General features: G+C 39.0%; 1 protein-coding gene across 1 annotated transcript in view; it reads left to right on the forward strand.

Annotated features, from left to right (window-relative positions):
• Positions 1-14,759, forward strand: part of LOC131075667 (calcium-dependent protein kinase 28) — a 200,210-nt gene extending 185,451 nt beyond the window's left edge. The window contains exons 11-12 of the mRNA XM_058012512.2: positions 13,777-13,950; positions 14,067-14,759. Of these exons, the coding sequence (XP_057868495.1) occupies positions 13,777-13,950; positions 14,067-14,195 (303 nt within the window). The 3' untranslated portion in view covers positions 14,196-14,759. The remainder of the gene's footprint in view (positions 1-13,776; positions 13,951-14,066) is intronic.
• Positions 14,760-15,220: the final 461 nt, after the last annotated feature.

A 15,220-nucleotide genomic window follows, 5' to 3' on the forward strand; every position in this document is an offset into this window, starting at 1 on the left:
ACAAAGAATCAATTGAAATACCTTGGAGATGCACAAACTTCAGTTGCATGAATGACCCCAAACATATGTACGGAGGTTAGAATTTGCTGAATGTCAAAGGGGAGAATGTTTCCCACAAGTCACACAAAAACAAGTTAACACAACATATACGTGAGAGAAAGCCACAAAACATACACTTATCATGAAGGTAAGAAAATATACATGGCATGCATAAGTGGAAGAGAGGCAAGAATGATGATTTCAATTCATTCTCAAGCCAATGGCCAAACTTACAATTGCAGAAATGTAAGAAAACTATACAAATCTTCAAGAGAATTGAAAGAGCAAAAAGAACCCTTTACAATGAGGCTTAACAACATATATATAGCAAACTGGTCGCAGAGGAGAGACTGATGATCAAGGAGAAGAAGCCTTGACCCTGGCATGCATAGAGGAATGCCAATCAAGGAAGGCAGGGAAGTGCACAGACTTGACATGGTGTGTATGCAAGCAACCTGGCCATACCCTGACAAAGCAATCCCAAGAAGAAAAGTACTTCTAGAAGGTGAATTGCACGAGATTTCAAAGTCAAAGCATGCAAACCTGACATGAAGGCCATCAAGTAACCATAAATAAGCATGGCCCTGGACTCCACATGATGGCAACCCTGCAAAAAGCATTAAATGCATGCCTGTAGCTCCATGAATGAAAGTAGACAAGTCACAGGGATTGGTGGAGCATTAAGAGCCTTGAGTGTTGATCACGTCATCTAGAAGTGTCACAAGTCGTCAGCAATCGGATGTCGAGCCTTGTTGTAAGGGCAGAAGAGTCGAAAACCTAGGACTACCGAGATTCCGAGTTCAAGGAGGAAAAGGCTTGGGAATTGGGAATTCCGGGATTCCGGGTTCAAGGAGGAAAAGGCTTGGAAATTGGGAATTTTGGGATTCTGGGTTCAAGGAGGAAAAGGCTTGGGAATTGGGAATTCCGAGATTTCGGGTTCGAGGAGGAAAAGGCTTGGGAACTGGGAATTTTGGGATTCCAGATTCAAGGAGGAAAAAGTCTTGGGAACTGGCATTTCTGAGATTCAAAGGCTTGGGAATTGGGAATTCTAGGATTCCGGATTCGAGGAAAAGGCTTGGGAACTGGTAATTCCAAAATTCTGGGCTCAAGGAGGAAAAGGCTTGGGAATTGGGAATTTTGGGATTACAAGTTCAAGGAGGAAAAGGCTTGAGAACTGGGAATTCTAGGATTTTGTGTTCAAGGAGGAAAAAGGCTTGGGAACTGGGAATTCCAAGATTTCGGGTTCAAGGAGGAAAAGGCTTGGGAACTAGGAATTCCGAGATTTCGGGTTCAAGGAGGAAAAGGCCTGGGAACTAGGAATTTCGGGATTCCGGGTTCAAGGAGGAAAAGGCTTGGGAACTCCGCCTCCTAACAAGACCACACTTAACATTTCATGATTCCATTGGTTTTGTCCTTGATCAACTAGAGCAACGCTAGTCCATAGAACATATCTTTGATCGGTTATCATTGATGGACCAAGGATGTCATAAAATGACAATAGGTGCCATATTGATATTTTTCTAGTTTTTTTCCGCCAAACATCTCATTGCCTCCCACTCTCTTCAGTTTTTGTCAAATTACTCTTTATAAGTAGAAATTGATTTTGTGTATGTCAAAAACCAATTAAGGGCGTCTTTTTTTTAGGGTTAATGTAGATTTTTATTCAAAACCTATGTTTTTTAAAAAAAAATTCAATTTTAGGAGTTTTAACTTTAAAATTAAAACAAAAGTCTCTATTCTGTGCAAAAAAAGGAAAATCTCAGTTTTAGTGGTTTTTCCATAGTTCCCTATGCCAATTTCTAGAAAAATCCTTTTAATTTGCATTTTTTTGAGAAAACTTGACCATTTTTTTCCTAAGACTCAGCCAACATCAAAACCAAAGCTAGTTGCCTTACCCCAAATGCCTTGACCATCCACTCCTTGCCCTATCCTATTTCTTATCCTCTAGACCCCTTACGTTGCTTGCCAAGGTTTAGTTTGGGTGGCCTCGACCAACCCAAATATGTCTAGGATTCAACATAGGGCTGTGATGAGTGTCATCAAACTCTCAATTGGGTTGTAGAGGCCTCTAAGCGAACCCCAACTACCCATTTTTAGGTATTGACCACCCTATTTTAACGTACAATGTTCTTTTAGAGTGCCAACTGGGCCTTTTTAGATGCAGCAAACCTCCTTTTTATTTAGCTCATGGACTTAAAACACAGTTCACTGCTTTAAATTTTTCAAGGACATGACCCCATAGGCCTAGCCATTGTCCTAGGCTGTCCAAGCGCTTCTAGGCAATTTTCCCTTAAAAAAGAAACACACACTTTTTCTTATTAGTGGACCTTTTTTCCTGAAATCTAAAAAATATTTTTTGGAAATGTTGTGTATAGACTTGTTGTCAAAGACTAGTGGGTGGGCTTAGTCTGATTGGAGGTCACACTCCTAAAAGATCTTTTGACAGCCTTTTTTCTGGTTTACTATTGATAGATCCAAAACTCTAGAGGCCATATCTCTTTGGTTAGAACATCTGTGTTGGTGCCATTTTTGAAAGTACATATTTTTTGTGAAGAATCTAGATTTGCCATCAAATCAACTTTATATTGTATTGAAAATAGAAATTTTTTGTTTCATATTTTCAACAAATTTTGTAAATAGACAAGAATTGTTATTTTCTGCATCATTAGGAGTTTTGGGGTGGCAAATATGTTGTAATTGCACGATTCTATAGAGTGCCAAGTTTTGGTAGTGTGAATCTTTATAAGGCTATTCTAAGTGCCTTTCTTTTTGTGTGTGGAACACCAAACACCCCTTATTTTATTAGTGCGTGTTGACATTTGCTTATGAAATTGCATAGTACTTCTTCCAATAATATTGGATGGAACAAATGAATGCTCATTAAGATCGTACATAAAGACCTTATCTAGTCAACAAGATCTCTATCCCTATCTTCTAAGACAAGTTCCACAACAAACTGATTTTGAAAAGCAAACCAGGTGACTTAATAATTGTGACATTGTTATGGTCACATATGTCATTTTCCATGAAATTTCAATATTGCATTAAGGACATTGAATGGCCCTTATATTGCTTGATTGAATGACACCTTACCATTTCCTAATGCTTTCTTGGAGAAACACTTGTTTTACCCAACGATGCTATGATTTTGATGATGATGACATAGAACATGAGAACTCATGCAATTTCATCGAACTTGTCAACTTGTGATGCAATTTGTGATGTGCTCTTTGACACTTCCTTTTTGTAGGATTGTCCCCCATCAAAGAGACCTTTTTTAAGGTTCTTGTTTGTGCAACAATGTTTGCCTTTTTGTTGAATCTCGTAGTAATGATTATCCCCACTTCTTGGAGAAGATTTCTTTGCTATTCGATTAAATTTTCATTTGGATTCTCGTAGGACTTCATCAACTTTCTAGGGTTCCTATCTTTGTGGCATTTTGGTTGTCTTTTTGAAGAATTTGAGCTTCATTATTGCTCTCATTCTTGAAGGACTTGTTTAGAGTTGCCATGAGTGTTTTTGGGACTTCAACTATTCCACTTTGCAATCCACCTTGTCTTGGGAATCCTATTTGAGTGGATGTATTGAATGTACTTGTTATGAATTCTCTTTTTGATCTACCTTGGCTTTTGGATCCTCTTTTGGATACATTGAGGGTACCTATTGTAGACCCTCGTATTGTGGTTGGCATCTCCTTTTGATGATACGTCTCCATTTATTGATTCCTTCTTGATGATGACTTTTCCATAACTTATTTTCAAAATCTCATCATCACCACATGTAGTGAACATTGAATCAATACCAAGTTCCACCACTTTCTTGTTGTTTCCTTCATATCCTCTTATTGGAGTGGGAAGATTTTTCACATGCACCTCTTACAATATGTCTTCCTTGTTAGACATTTTGTCATTGATGTCAAGTGATTTTTGTCAAGCTTGTGCTATTTAAGCTAGAGGATTACTCAAAATAATATTGGATTGAGTTTGAAGTGCTTTTCGAGCTACTGTTTATTCATTAGATCTTCCTAATTTTGGTTGAGTTGCTTGAGGTGCTTGAGCTGCTTTAGCTGTTTGGTTGTCAACTTCACCTAGTTGCTTGCCTACTTCAGCTGGGTGTGTGTTTGCATCAGCAGTATGGTTGTCTACTTGTCATTTAGTCAGCGGCTTTGTCCGTTTTCTTGCCATGTGATCTTTTGGATTCCGAAAAGGAGTTTGATTTTGTATTAATCTTGAAATTTTCTTTAAAAGTTCGTCCACTCCAATTTGGGATGGCGGCTACAGGTTTTGTTTTTAATGGGAAAGCGGTTTGACTTGTTTTTAATGGGAAAGTGGTTTTGACTTGTTTTCAGAATATTCAGGACATTTTACACTTGCCTATGCCACATTTTTGGTGAACTGATAAATCATTCTTTGTCTATACCTGCGATGGGGGTGTCTTTATTATTTTGGTGACGGAAGGAGGCGTTTCATTTTATTTCTTTGGCTTCTTGTAACATCTTTTAAAAGACATGGTCAAAGTTTTTGAAGTCTTGTTTTTTCCATTAAGTGCATAGTGGTGAAAGTTTAATGGGGCTTTTTTTGAAAGGCGTCGATAAGGAAGGAAGACGTTTTTGGAGTAAGGCTAGGAGCGTGAGATAGTGGAGTCGTCATTTTTAACTAAATGCATTTAAAGAGAATATTATGGGGTGCCTTCGTGGCCAATATATATGAAGTTTTTTTTTGTTTTGTGGGTGTGTATGACAAGGGAGATTTTGAAAATATATTTCGGGACTATTTTTCTGATGACACTGATAGACGTTTTGAAGTTAGCTAGTGCAGAGGTCGTGTTCTTGGTAAAGAATTCTAAAAATCAAAAGCATCAATTTCTACATGGATCCCTTTCTTAAAGATTTTTTGTGTTGATGAGAAAAAAAAAGGGTGTATGTTATGTTTCTTGGTCAAACGAGAGTGAAGTAGTGAACTTCTTAAGCTGGGAGTAATATCATTTGAAGGTTAATCATTGGGTATGTTTATGCTGCATTTGGAATTTAAAGTCATGTAAGCTCCTTCAGTGTGGGGTATGAAAACAAATTTTTAAAAATATATATATCTTCCGAGAACAATTAGAAGGGGTGTGTTATCTGAGTTGAAGCTTCTATTGAGGTTGGTGCCTTATCAGTTTTGAGTTGGTGCTCTCTTTGGTAGTTGCTTATTCTATAATCTAAGTTGGTGCCCATACTGAGTTGATGAATGTCTTTTGATGCTGTGGTTTTTTACCCGAAGGGGTTTTCCACGAGAAATACTTGTGTTGGTGATTGCTTACTTTATATTTTATATGGTTTCATGTTTTAAGTTTTTAAAATTCCTGCAATACTGATTCACCCCAACCCCCTTGGCCCTCCCCCCCCTCTCCCCACCTATTCTCAGTATTGCTTGTGTGCTTCTCATTCCTAAACAAAGGAATGTTGTTTGATGCAAGCAAAACTTCTTCCACATTCAATATTTGTTCATTTTCATCCATTTGTGACTATTTGTGTTGGCATTGATGTCAACCGGTATAGAAGGACAACCGGTATGGGAGTATTGTTGACATGAAGTCATTGATGTCAACTAAGTGTTGCAGGTCACCGATAAAGAAGAAGAATGTCATTCAAAGGAGTGACCATTGGAGTCACAGTTGAGTCACCGGTACATGATGACATCTGTGAGTGGGCAAGATGTTGAGTTGTTTGTGATGAAGAGGCAAAATGTTACCTAACTCACATCAACACAGGAGGAGAAGTATGTATAGGTCACCGGTATGTTGTGTGGATTCAGAGCAGTAGAACTCCCACCAGATGAAGATGCAGTCACCATGAGAAGAGATGACTGACAGTGAGTGTGCCCCAGACTGGATCACATGTGCTTGTTTGAAGGTATGCTGCACAAATAGGGAAGCCACATGAGTAGATTGCAGGATGCAGATTACAAGGATCTACTACCACTGGTATGTGGAGCTTATCTCCTATTATGCATGGTGTGCATCATAGTTCTGTGAGATAAGGAAGAAGAGGTAAAGACAGATGTTTGAAGGCTGACACCGGATCTACCGGTGAATAAAAGGGCATAAAATCAGGGATATGCACTGGACCGACAGAGAAGGCATGTTGAGTTGCCGAAACAAATGAAGAGTGATGGTTTTGTCACCTTGACAAACCAGTTGAAATAATGTCCGGTCTGATGGTGAAGAAGGCAATGTGGAGTAGCTGCAGATAGAGAATGCAACTGGTATGCAGATGCCTTAGATGGAATCAGTTGAAGGTTGATGACATGGTGTCATCAAAATGGCTACCGGTGAGCATGAGAACCGGTAAGGAAGCAAAGAAGCTAAGTGATGTGCTCCTACCTGATGAGAATGTGCATGCTATGGATAGACATGTCTGGCGACCAGTTAAGGTTCTCCACCTGCAGATCAGCAAAGTGCAGACATGAAGGGTAACCGGTTAAGTGTGAGATACCGACAGGGTTAGTGAACCGACAGAAAAGGAGGACCCGTTGAGTGTTTGGTCGGTGATCTTGTCCGGACCGACACATAGGTCCAAGCTAAGGTGGATGTCGACAAAGATGCCACGTGGAGTCAAGGTGGCGGACATGCATGCAACGGTAGATGGAGTGTACACCGACGAAGTTGTTACAGAGTTGGTCGACATTAATTGTAGACCCCGTAAATCATGGGAAGTGTTGTAGAGATGTTGCAGAGGTGTACGGCTCAAGGAAGGTCAAACTGAGATGATCGATGCAAAGTGTCCAAGTGTAGGATGAGGTTGGTGATGAAATCTGCGAACAATTAATGGTGATTGATCTTGTATCTCGACGACTGACTGTTCGTGTTTGCTAAACATAGCAAACGTGTTTTCGAAGGCACGTTAATGGTTGTGATGTGCAAATAGTTGTCTTGGAGCTCAGATCGAATGAGATTTGATTGGATTTGATGTGCCTCGTGATCAATGGAAGAAACCCTAAGGCGCCAAGTTTGAACAATGTTTTTGGCGGGAATATCTGATCATAAATATGGAGGCCGAAGATAGAAGTTGATGATGCCTAAGAGTGAGATGCTGCGAAGTGATGCACAAGGCCGAATAGAGAAGTAGATGAAGTGAGATATTTATAGAGGATCATAGAGGTCGAGTAGCAGGAAGACAACCGGTAATTGGTCTTGGCAAAGGTTTAACCGGTGAGGTTAAAGCAACCGGCAAGCTGTTGAAGGAGAGAGTGTTATTGCTGCATGTGAGAGCAAATCAGTCAAGTACTAAACAAGTATCTGAAAAGAGACTGAGTGTGTGCGAGTGTGAATCAGGTTGAGAGGATCAATCGGCAATGGTGAGGAACTGGTAGTCTGCAAGTGAGTCTATGAGAGATGTATACCGGTGGTGACCAAACCGGTAGAGAAGAGTTGCAGAGTAGTCAAGACGGAACTGGCAGAAGATAGAACCAGTGGAGAGCAACAAAGCAGTTGAGAGAAGAGATAACCAGCAGAGAGAATCGACAGGGAGAGAGAACCGGTTGTGAACTGGATAGAAGATCCAGTAGAGAGTCTTAAAGAAGAGTTACAAAATCCATTTGTAACAAGGCTATTAACTTGTAAATGATTGTCTTTTGAATTCACTGAGTTGGAGCTCGGTGCAGGGGTTGTAGCTCCTTGGGTTGGTGCCTTAAATCAGGGGTTGGTGCTCCTTGGGTTGGTTCCCTAAAATCAAGGTTTGGTGCCCTAAACATTGTAATTAGAGATTGATTGTGAGGCTGGATTGGAGCTGTAGTCTCCAGCAGCATTTCTCACCGAGGTTTTTCCCATCTTGGGTTTTCCTCGTATATGCTAGTGTTATGTGATGTCCCTTTGTGTGTGAATGCATTTGTGATTAGTCTCCCCACTAACCGATAAGTCTGCATTGAGTTAGATCTGATAATCGGTATACACACATAAGACAGTTAAAGGGAAAAGATTGAGAACCACTGATTCACCCCCCTCTCAGTGGTGCATTGTGTCTAACAATTTGGTGCATCAATTCATCTTTCAAAAGCTTCAGAGGAGCAGTGACACTTGTTTCTAGCATTTTGTTTAAACCCTTTGATATGTTTGTATTTTTATCGTTCCTATTAGTGGAGGAAGTTGTCCTTGGGGAAATGTATCCTAAGTCTTCTATTGAGATCACTGTAAATGGGTACCTGTTGTGACGTATTCACACATCGCCCCATTGCAAATGGGGACCCCTGCTTTTTGCCTTCTGGGGTGTGTTTTCTGGGTCTTTTAGGGTTTTTGTCTTTTAGCCTTTGCTTTTCGAGTGTCGCCAGGGGGATCACTAGGATGGCAGGCTCTGCTTGTTTTGTTGAGGTGAGTCTTTGGGGCCCCAAAATTATGGTTTCTTTGAGAGTCTTCCTTAGGGCCTGGTTTTGCTCTTGTTGCTAATTGTGTCTTGCTTGGTGAGTGAGTGTCATTCTTGAAGGTCTGAGCTAGGTCAAGTTGGTGAGTGATGAAGTCTGGAATGTCATCCTGATCTTCAAATGCCCTAAAATTTGGCTAAGTCTAGAATGTCCTAATCCTAAAATTTGACTAAATCTGGAAAACTGAAGAATCCTCCAAAAACTAGATTTTGCAATAAACTCTTGGAGGTCCGAAACCACTCTCAAACATCCTGACAGTATATATGGAATATAACTTAAATTATAAGAAAGAAGAAAGATATAAGGAAATGTCACTTATACTTAAATGTTATATTCCATAAAATGATCCTGACAAAGAGTCCAAAATGTCAAATTTCGCTCCTGACCCTTCCAAAGGGTGCAAAGCGAATTTCGCTCCTGACCCTTCCAAAGGGTGCAAAGCGAATTTCGCTCCTGACCCTTCCAAAGGGTCCAGAGCGAAATTCTTGAAAACACTAATTTCTCCCTTAGCCAAAGTCAGGATCAAGATGGAGATGCATAAGGAAGTATCTATGTTTGCCTCCCAAGGAAGATTAGAGTTTGAAAAATCAAGAATCAAGGTCAAAACATGATTTTCGCTCCTGACCCTTCCAAAGGGTCCAGAGCGAAAATCCTTATTGTTTTTTTTCTTATTTTGGCTAGGCGTTGGCTCGATGGAGGTTGAATGGGTATGTTTTTGCCTTGAGAGGGAGTTAGAAGCTTTGAAGAATCAAGATTTTAGCTCAAAAGGAGAAATTTTGCTCCTGACCCTTCCAAAGGGTCCAGAGCGAAATTCCCTATAAACTTCATTTGCTCCCTTGTTTTAGATTGAAACCTTACTCCTTGGATGGAAAACGATCTATATTTGCCTCCAGGAGAAAATTGAAGTTTGAAAAATGAACAATCAAGCCCAAGTGATGAGGAAATAAGCCTAAAATAAGATTTTCGCTCCTGACCCTTCCAAAGGGTCCAGAGCGAAAATCCTAAAAACCATCTTATCCTCCAAATTTTGTGCTAAGTCAGGCCTAGACTAGGGTGAGAAAAGCTATTTGGAATGCCTTGGAAAGATGTTTGACCTTCAAAAGTGTGAATTTTGAGCTAAAAGCTGAATTTCGCTCCTTTGGAAGGGTCAGGAGCGAAAATCCTAAAAACCATCTTATCCTCCAGATTTTGTGCTAAGTTAGGCCTAGACTAGGGTGAGAAAAGCTATTTGGAATGCCTTGGAAAGATGTTTGACCTTCAAAAGTGTGAATTTTGAGCTAAAAGGTGAATTTCGCTCCTGACCCTTCCAAAGGGTCCAGAGCGAAATTCTTCATCTACCTATTTCCTCCTTGTGTCAAGTCAAGACTAGGAGTCCTAAGGCGTAGTTGAGGTTGAAATGATGTTACTTTGCCCTGCAAGATGAATTGAAGTGAAGAAAATGAACAGTTGTGACCTAAAAGGTGAATTTCGCTCCTGACCCTTCTAGAGGGTCCAGAGCGAAATTCCCAATTTCACTCAAATTGCTCATGATAGAGGTCAAGGCGTGGATCCCTGGGCTCTGGAGGAAGGAAAACTAGTGTGTGCTCGCCTTGGAAGGTATTTTGGAGAGGAAACATGATAGATTTTGTCCTAAAAAGTGAATTTCGCTCCTGACCCTTCCAAAGGGTCCAGAGCGAAATTCTTAAAAACCTCTCTTTTGCCCCAAATTTGCATCAAGATTGGTGTTGGTTGAGAATGAGGACGTCCTTGGGCATGTATCTAAGCAAGTACGGTTGCAAAGTGAGAACAATTTGAGCCAGGAATGCAAATTTCGCTCCTGACCCTTCCAGAGGGTCCAGGGCGAAATCCTTATAGGGCCTATCCCTGGGGAGAATATTGAGCAAGCTTCATTTTAACATCTTCTTGTTGATGATTTAAGGTAGAAAATGCTATGTTGAAATAAATTTATTATGTGTCCTTAATCATCTTTTGGTTTGTCTTGCAATTAAAAGAAGACGAGGCCAAGATAAGGACGACCTTCTCCAATCCCGCATCAACAAGGACGGCCTTCTCCGGTCCAGCATCATCAAGGACGACCTCTTCCAGTCCAGCATTTGAAGGAAAGGTACACCATCCATCCTGCACATCAAAGACAAAGGAGGTTAAAGAAAGGGTTCATTGAAGAAGCAGACAGTTTCAAAAGGGTTAATTGAAGTTAGCTTCTCAGCATCATAAAATTGAGCATCTACCAAGTTACAAGTGTCAGACAAGGTGGCATCCCAGTCATCACTCCTCCAGTTGGATTGGTCCACCTTAGCGTGTCCAGATTCAATGTACCTGACTCATTGGAGATGGCACAAACTGTGATGTACCTACCCCGGTTATCCATTGGTCGAATATTCCAGAGAAGACATGTGTCCAAATAATGCAATTATTTCATTGGCCAAAATTGAGTTGTTGTAACAAACCCTAATTAGGGTTTTCATTGTAAAATCTTGGCCATTGATCTCAAGTTGATCTGAGCCATTGAATTGTATTGAGGGCACTATATAAGCCCTGGCTCCTCATTTGTAAAGGCTAATGGTTAGCTAATAGAGAATAGTTGGTAAATAGTTGAGAGTCGGTGAATAAGTAGTAGAATAGCAAATAGAATAGCAATTAGAGTAGACTAGGAAGAGAAGACAAGACATTGTTGCCTTAATTGTAACGACTTCTTTTTCATTGAAGATATGGTGAAATATGTCGTTTCGTTGAAATATGCATGGTCTCTTGTTGAATCTTCATGTTAGATGATAGATAATTAAATTGAATGAAAGAAGTTGTTGAATGCACCTGTGTGGAATCCGTCTAATCCATACCACTAGCCTCTTACTGATTGTAAGTGCGCCCTGCGTGGTCAACTGGCATAAAATGAGCTTAATCTCAAGTCGTTACATGTCTATTGTTCATGCATTAACTTGAATGATGATCAGTATCTGATGGTGTCCGATTTGAATATTTTTGAAGCATCCCCCAGAAGATCGCACTAAGTTGGTGTTGAATTGTTCAACTTGATGGTGAGACCCAGCCCAGTAGGACTCCACCTAGTTGTTCATCCATCTTCTCGCATTCTAGGTAGTAGAGTAGACTTCCTGAACCCTGCATCTTTTGCCATTTGTTTGTCTTCTAGGTAGTTAATAGGACCTGTGATTCCAGCAAATCAGACGTTTAGGTCGTCAAGTGTAAGTCCCCTTGTGATTCCAACAAAATCACATCATACCACAGAGAGCTTATCCACGAGTAGAGAACCTACATACAAGAACCTTGGAGTTACTCCGACTGATCCTTCGGGCGAGATCTTCAGCAGTTGGGAACTTTGTTCAAGAGAGGATAAGGTACCTTTTAGGTATGTTATTCTGTGTTCGCATGTGCATGAAAAACACATCAACAATACCTCATCAAGGCTTCTTGTTGGGATCCATTTCTTAGGTTTTAGCCGTTTTAGTATATGACACTCCCTAAGTTGCACCCACCATGCTACTTAAACTTACATAACTAGTTAGTTTATTTAGTAATATTGGTTATTTTCCTATTCAAGTAATTAGAAAAGTAGGAAAAAAGTAAGTTTTGCAAGTCAACTAACAAGTGTTAACCCTAAATCTAGCCAATCAGATTCAAGGGTGATATAATATGCCCAATAGTATTATTTATAGGTTAGCTTGCAATTTTATAAATCAGGGCTTCCTCATATTCATAATGTGGAGAATTACAAAATAGAAGAGAGGAAACATTTTATTAAATTATCTCTGCAAGAGGAGTTCACTGATGTAGTTATTAATACTTATCATAATGCTTTCTTTTTATTTGAACACAAAATTGTAGCATTTGGTTTGTGTTTTTAGTGATGTCTTGCAGAGATATAATCCTGAGCCCTTTTCTAAGCAGATTGAGTTCCTGTACCATTTGGCATAGCATCAAAGTTTATGCTCCATTCCGACATGACTTCACAGTTTTTCTACCTTGTAACATGACTTCAGAGTTTTTTAACATAGATTAATAGAGGATTATGTCAGAATATAGTGAGGTTTCTTGTGCCACTTAAGTATAAATTGAGGGAAAACCCTAAGAAATGCATCTTTAGCCATATTAATACTAATCTAATACAAAGAGCCATCTTTCGTGACCTCTTAATGTATTTTCAGCAAAATTAGCAGGTGGGAATCCATTTGGGGTGTATAGTTGCCCACATTATTTTTCCATTTCAGCTTTATTTCAAGTTTATATTTTGCTTCTTAAAGTTTTGATAGTAAACTAAGTGAAGATTGTAAGGGATTGCTGTGCCTGAGTGAAATGAATTGAACCATTGGATCAATTTACGTGTAAGTTTGTGATGACTCTTATTGAGTTAAATGCAGATAATGTTAAACCTTGAAAGCCAGACTTTTCAGAAGTGTTAAAGATATGATTCATGAAAAATCTAAAATGTTTTGTAGCCCACCAAGAATATTTTGTGTTGCTAATATTGATAATTAGATTGTGCACAGGTTTTGACAACTGGTAAACCATGATTGAGAGCTTGGTTTCCAGCCACATGCATGAACTTGTGGTAGTCTCCGTCAGTATAAAATGCAATATATCAAATGTCATGGCCATTAGAATAGTCCTTCATAACTTTAAACTTGGTCTGCGTATTTAGACCTCTATTTGAATCATAGGTCTTAAGATTCACATCTTCGATGCTGCCATGGACCACGTTGATTTGCATTATTGAATGACTAAGCCAATTGATCTTATATTTGATTATGATATGCAGACTAAAGTCAGTAAAGATTTAACCAGAGATTCTGAAACCTGCCATTTAAAATGATCTGATTATCAATTTGGCAACGAAATTCCGATGTTACCTTTTATATGTTCTAGAGCTTGGAATAATTTTACAATTTTAATGAGGTTGAACTAAGGATCCTGACAAAAATTGGCTGCATATGAAAGCATCCTAATTTTTAAATGGATGTTGACTCCACTCTCTGTTTGAATAGAGGGAAGAACTAAAAGTAAGAAATAAAAGCTTTTAAGCTCGTTAATCAGGGTTGTTCTGGTTCTTCAGAAACCTTAGTTTCTATTGTATGATATAATCATTTACGGTGTTGATCTTTTTATCATCTAAAATTTTTTATTTCAAAGTATCGTAGTGAACATGCATTTATTTTATGAACTTACATTCAGTACAGCAAACTACATCTTGTCTACTTAACTTACTGAATTTAATTTTGTACGGGGTAGGAACGATTTACGTAACTTTTATCTCCAGACTTAAATACACTGTAATTCTTTTAGTGCAGGTCATCTAAAACTAGTTTTTTTTGTTTTGTTTTTGCATTAGATGGACAGCAACAGAGATGGGCTTGTAGATTTTGAGGAATTTGTGGCTGCTACATTACATGTGCATCAGTTAGAAGAGCACGATTCTGTAAAATGGCAAAGGCGCTCAAAAGCTGCTTTTGAAAAATTTGACTTTGATAAGGATGGATACATTACTGCGGAAGAACTCAAGATGGTACATAATTCAAATTTCTTATTTGGATTGTATGGAACTGCAATTTAACAGATTTGTTCCTTCAAAATTGTTTTAAGTATGATGATCAAGCATTTGATAGGCTATGTGTATTGCAGCATACAGGAATTAAGGGATCCATTGAACCTCTTCTGGATGAGGCTGATATTGACAGGGATGGGAGAATAAGTCTACCTGAATTTCAGAAACTGCTGAGAACAGCAAGCCTGGGGTATAGAGCCAAGTGAGTGTGTATCCTCAGTCTCATGATAGTTGTGCAAATCAATTCATATGGTGAGTGGAGATCTGGAATCCTGCCTAAAGGTATCAGTTTCACAGTGCTACTTGAAATCAAATGTGAATAAAGCTGGTGTTAAGGATTATTGACAATCGCAAAGATGCTTTTGGCTGCAAACCATTTCTTATGACAGCAATCTCAGAACAAGATCGTCGTACTCGATTGGAAGCTCTCTGTTTGAAGGCTTTCTTAAGATCATTTGTAAAAAGGGATGTTACAGCTATAATGCTTATCCTAATACCCGACGGAGTTGAGTGGATTGCATTGTTAGGTTCCGAAAATCATTCTTAGATAGGTGCCATTGAAATTTTTGAGTAGTTTGGCATCCAGATAGAAAATGCCAAAATACTATATCAAAATATGATATCTGGATAAGATCTATTGACAAACCTTCGTGATTTTTGGAATTTGTCTAAGCATTTCAGTTTGCAACAGATTTAATATCTGGGATTCTTACCTACGGTTCTGCAGCTTATATTAATTATATTCTTTTTCCTTGCTTTTGATGTCTAAATTGATTGTTTTGTGTTCAATCAATTTATTGTAATATTCCAATGTATTTTAGTATACTATGAGCAGATGTTGATAATTTTTCACCTAGAAGTGTGGATTGTACTCAGGGCTACTCCTATGGAAAGCAAATCTCAACTTTCACAATCAGTTACCACATTTGTAAAGAGAATGGTAGGTTGAACTAAAAGGTTTTGGATCTCAGTCAATAAAAAAGTCACATGGTGGTACATACTTGTCTTTGTAGGAATGTAATAGCACTTGTTGTCGAGTCAATATATGAGTCGTGATACAGTGATTTAGAGGAAGGACTGGATAACGGTTTGGGAGGAAGAGATTCTTGCAAGTTAAATGTATCATGATTTATCGAGTGAGCAAATTTATAGTAGCTAGGTCTGATTTTGACCCAAAATTTGATTGGTACTAGGTTGTGAGAATTTGCCAAGATCTAGAGTCCAATTGATA

This window comes from Cryptomeria japonica, chromosome 3 (genome assembly GCF_030272615.1).
Source record: "Cryptomeria japonica chromosome 3, Sugi_1.0, whole genome shotgun sequence".
Classification (NCBI taxonomy): domain Eukaryota; kingdom Viridiplantae; phylum Streptophyta; class Pinopsida; order Cupressales; family Cupressaceae; genus Cryptomeria; species Cryptomeria japonica.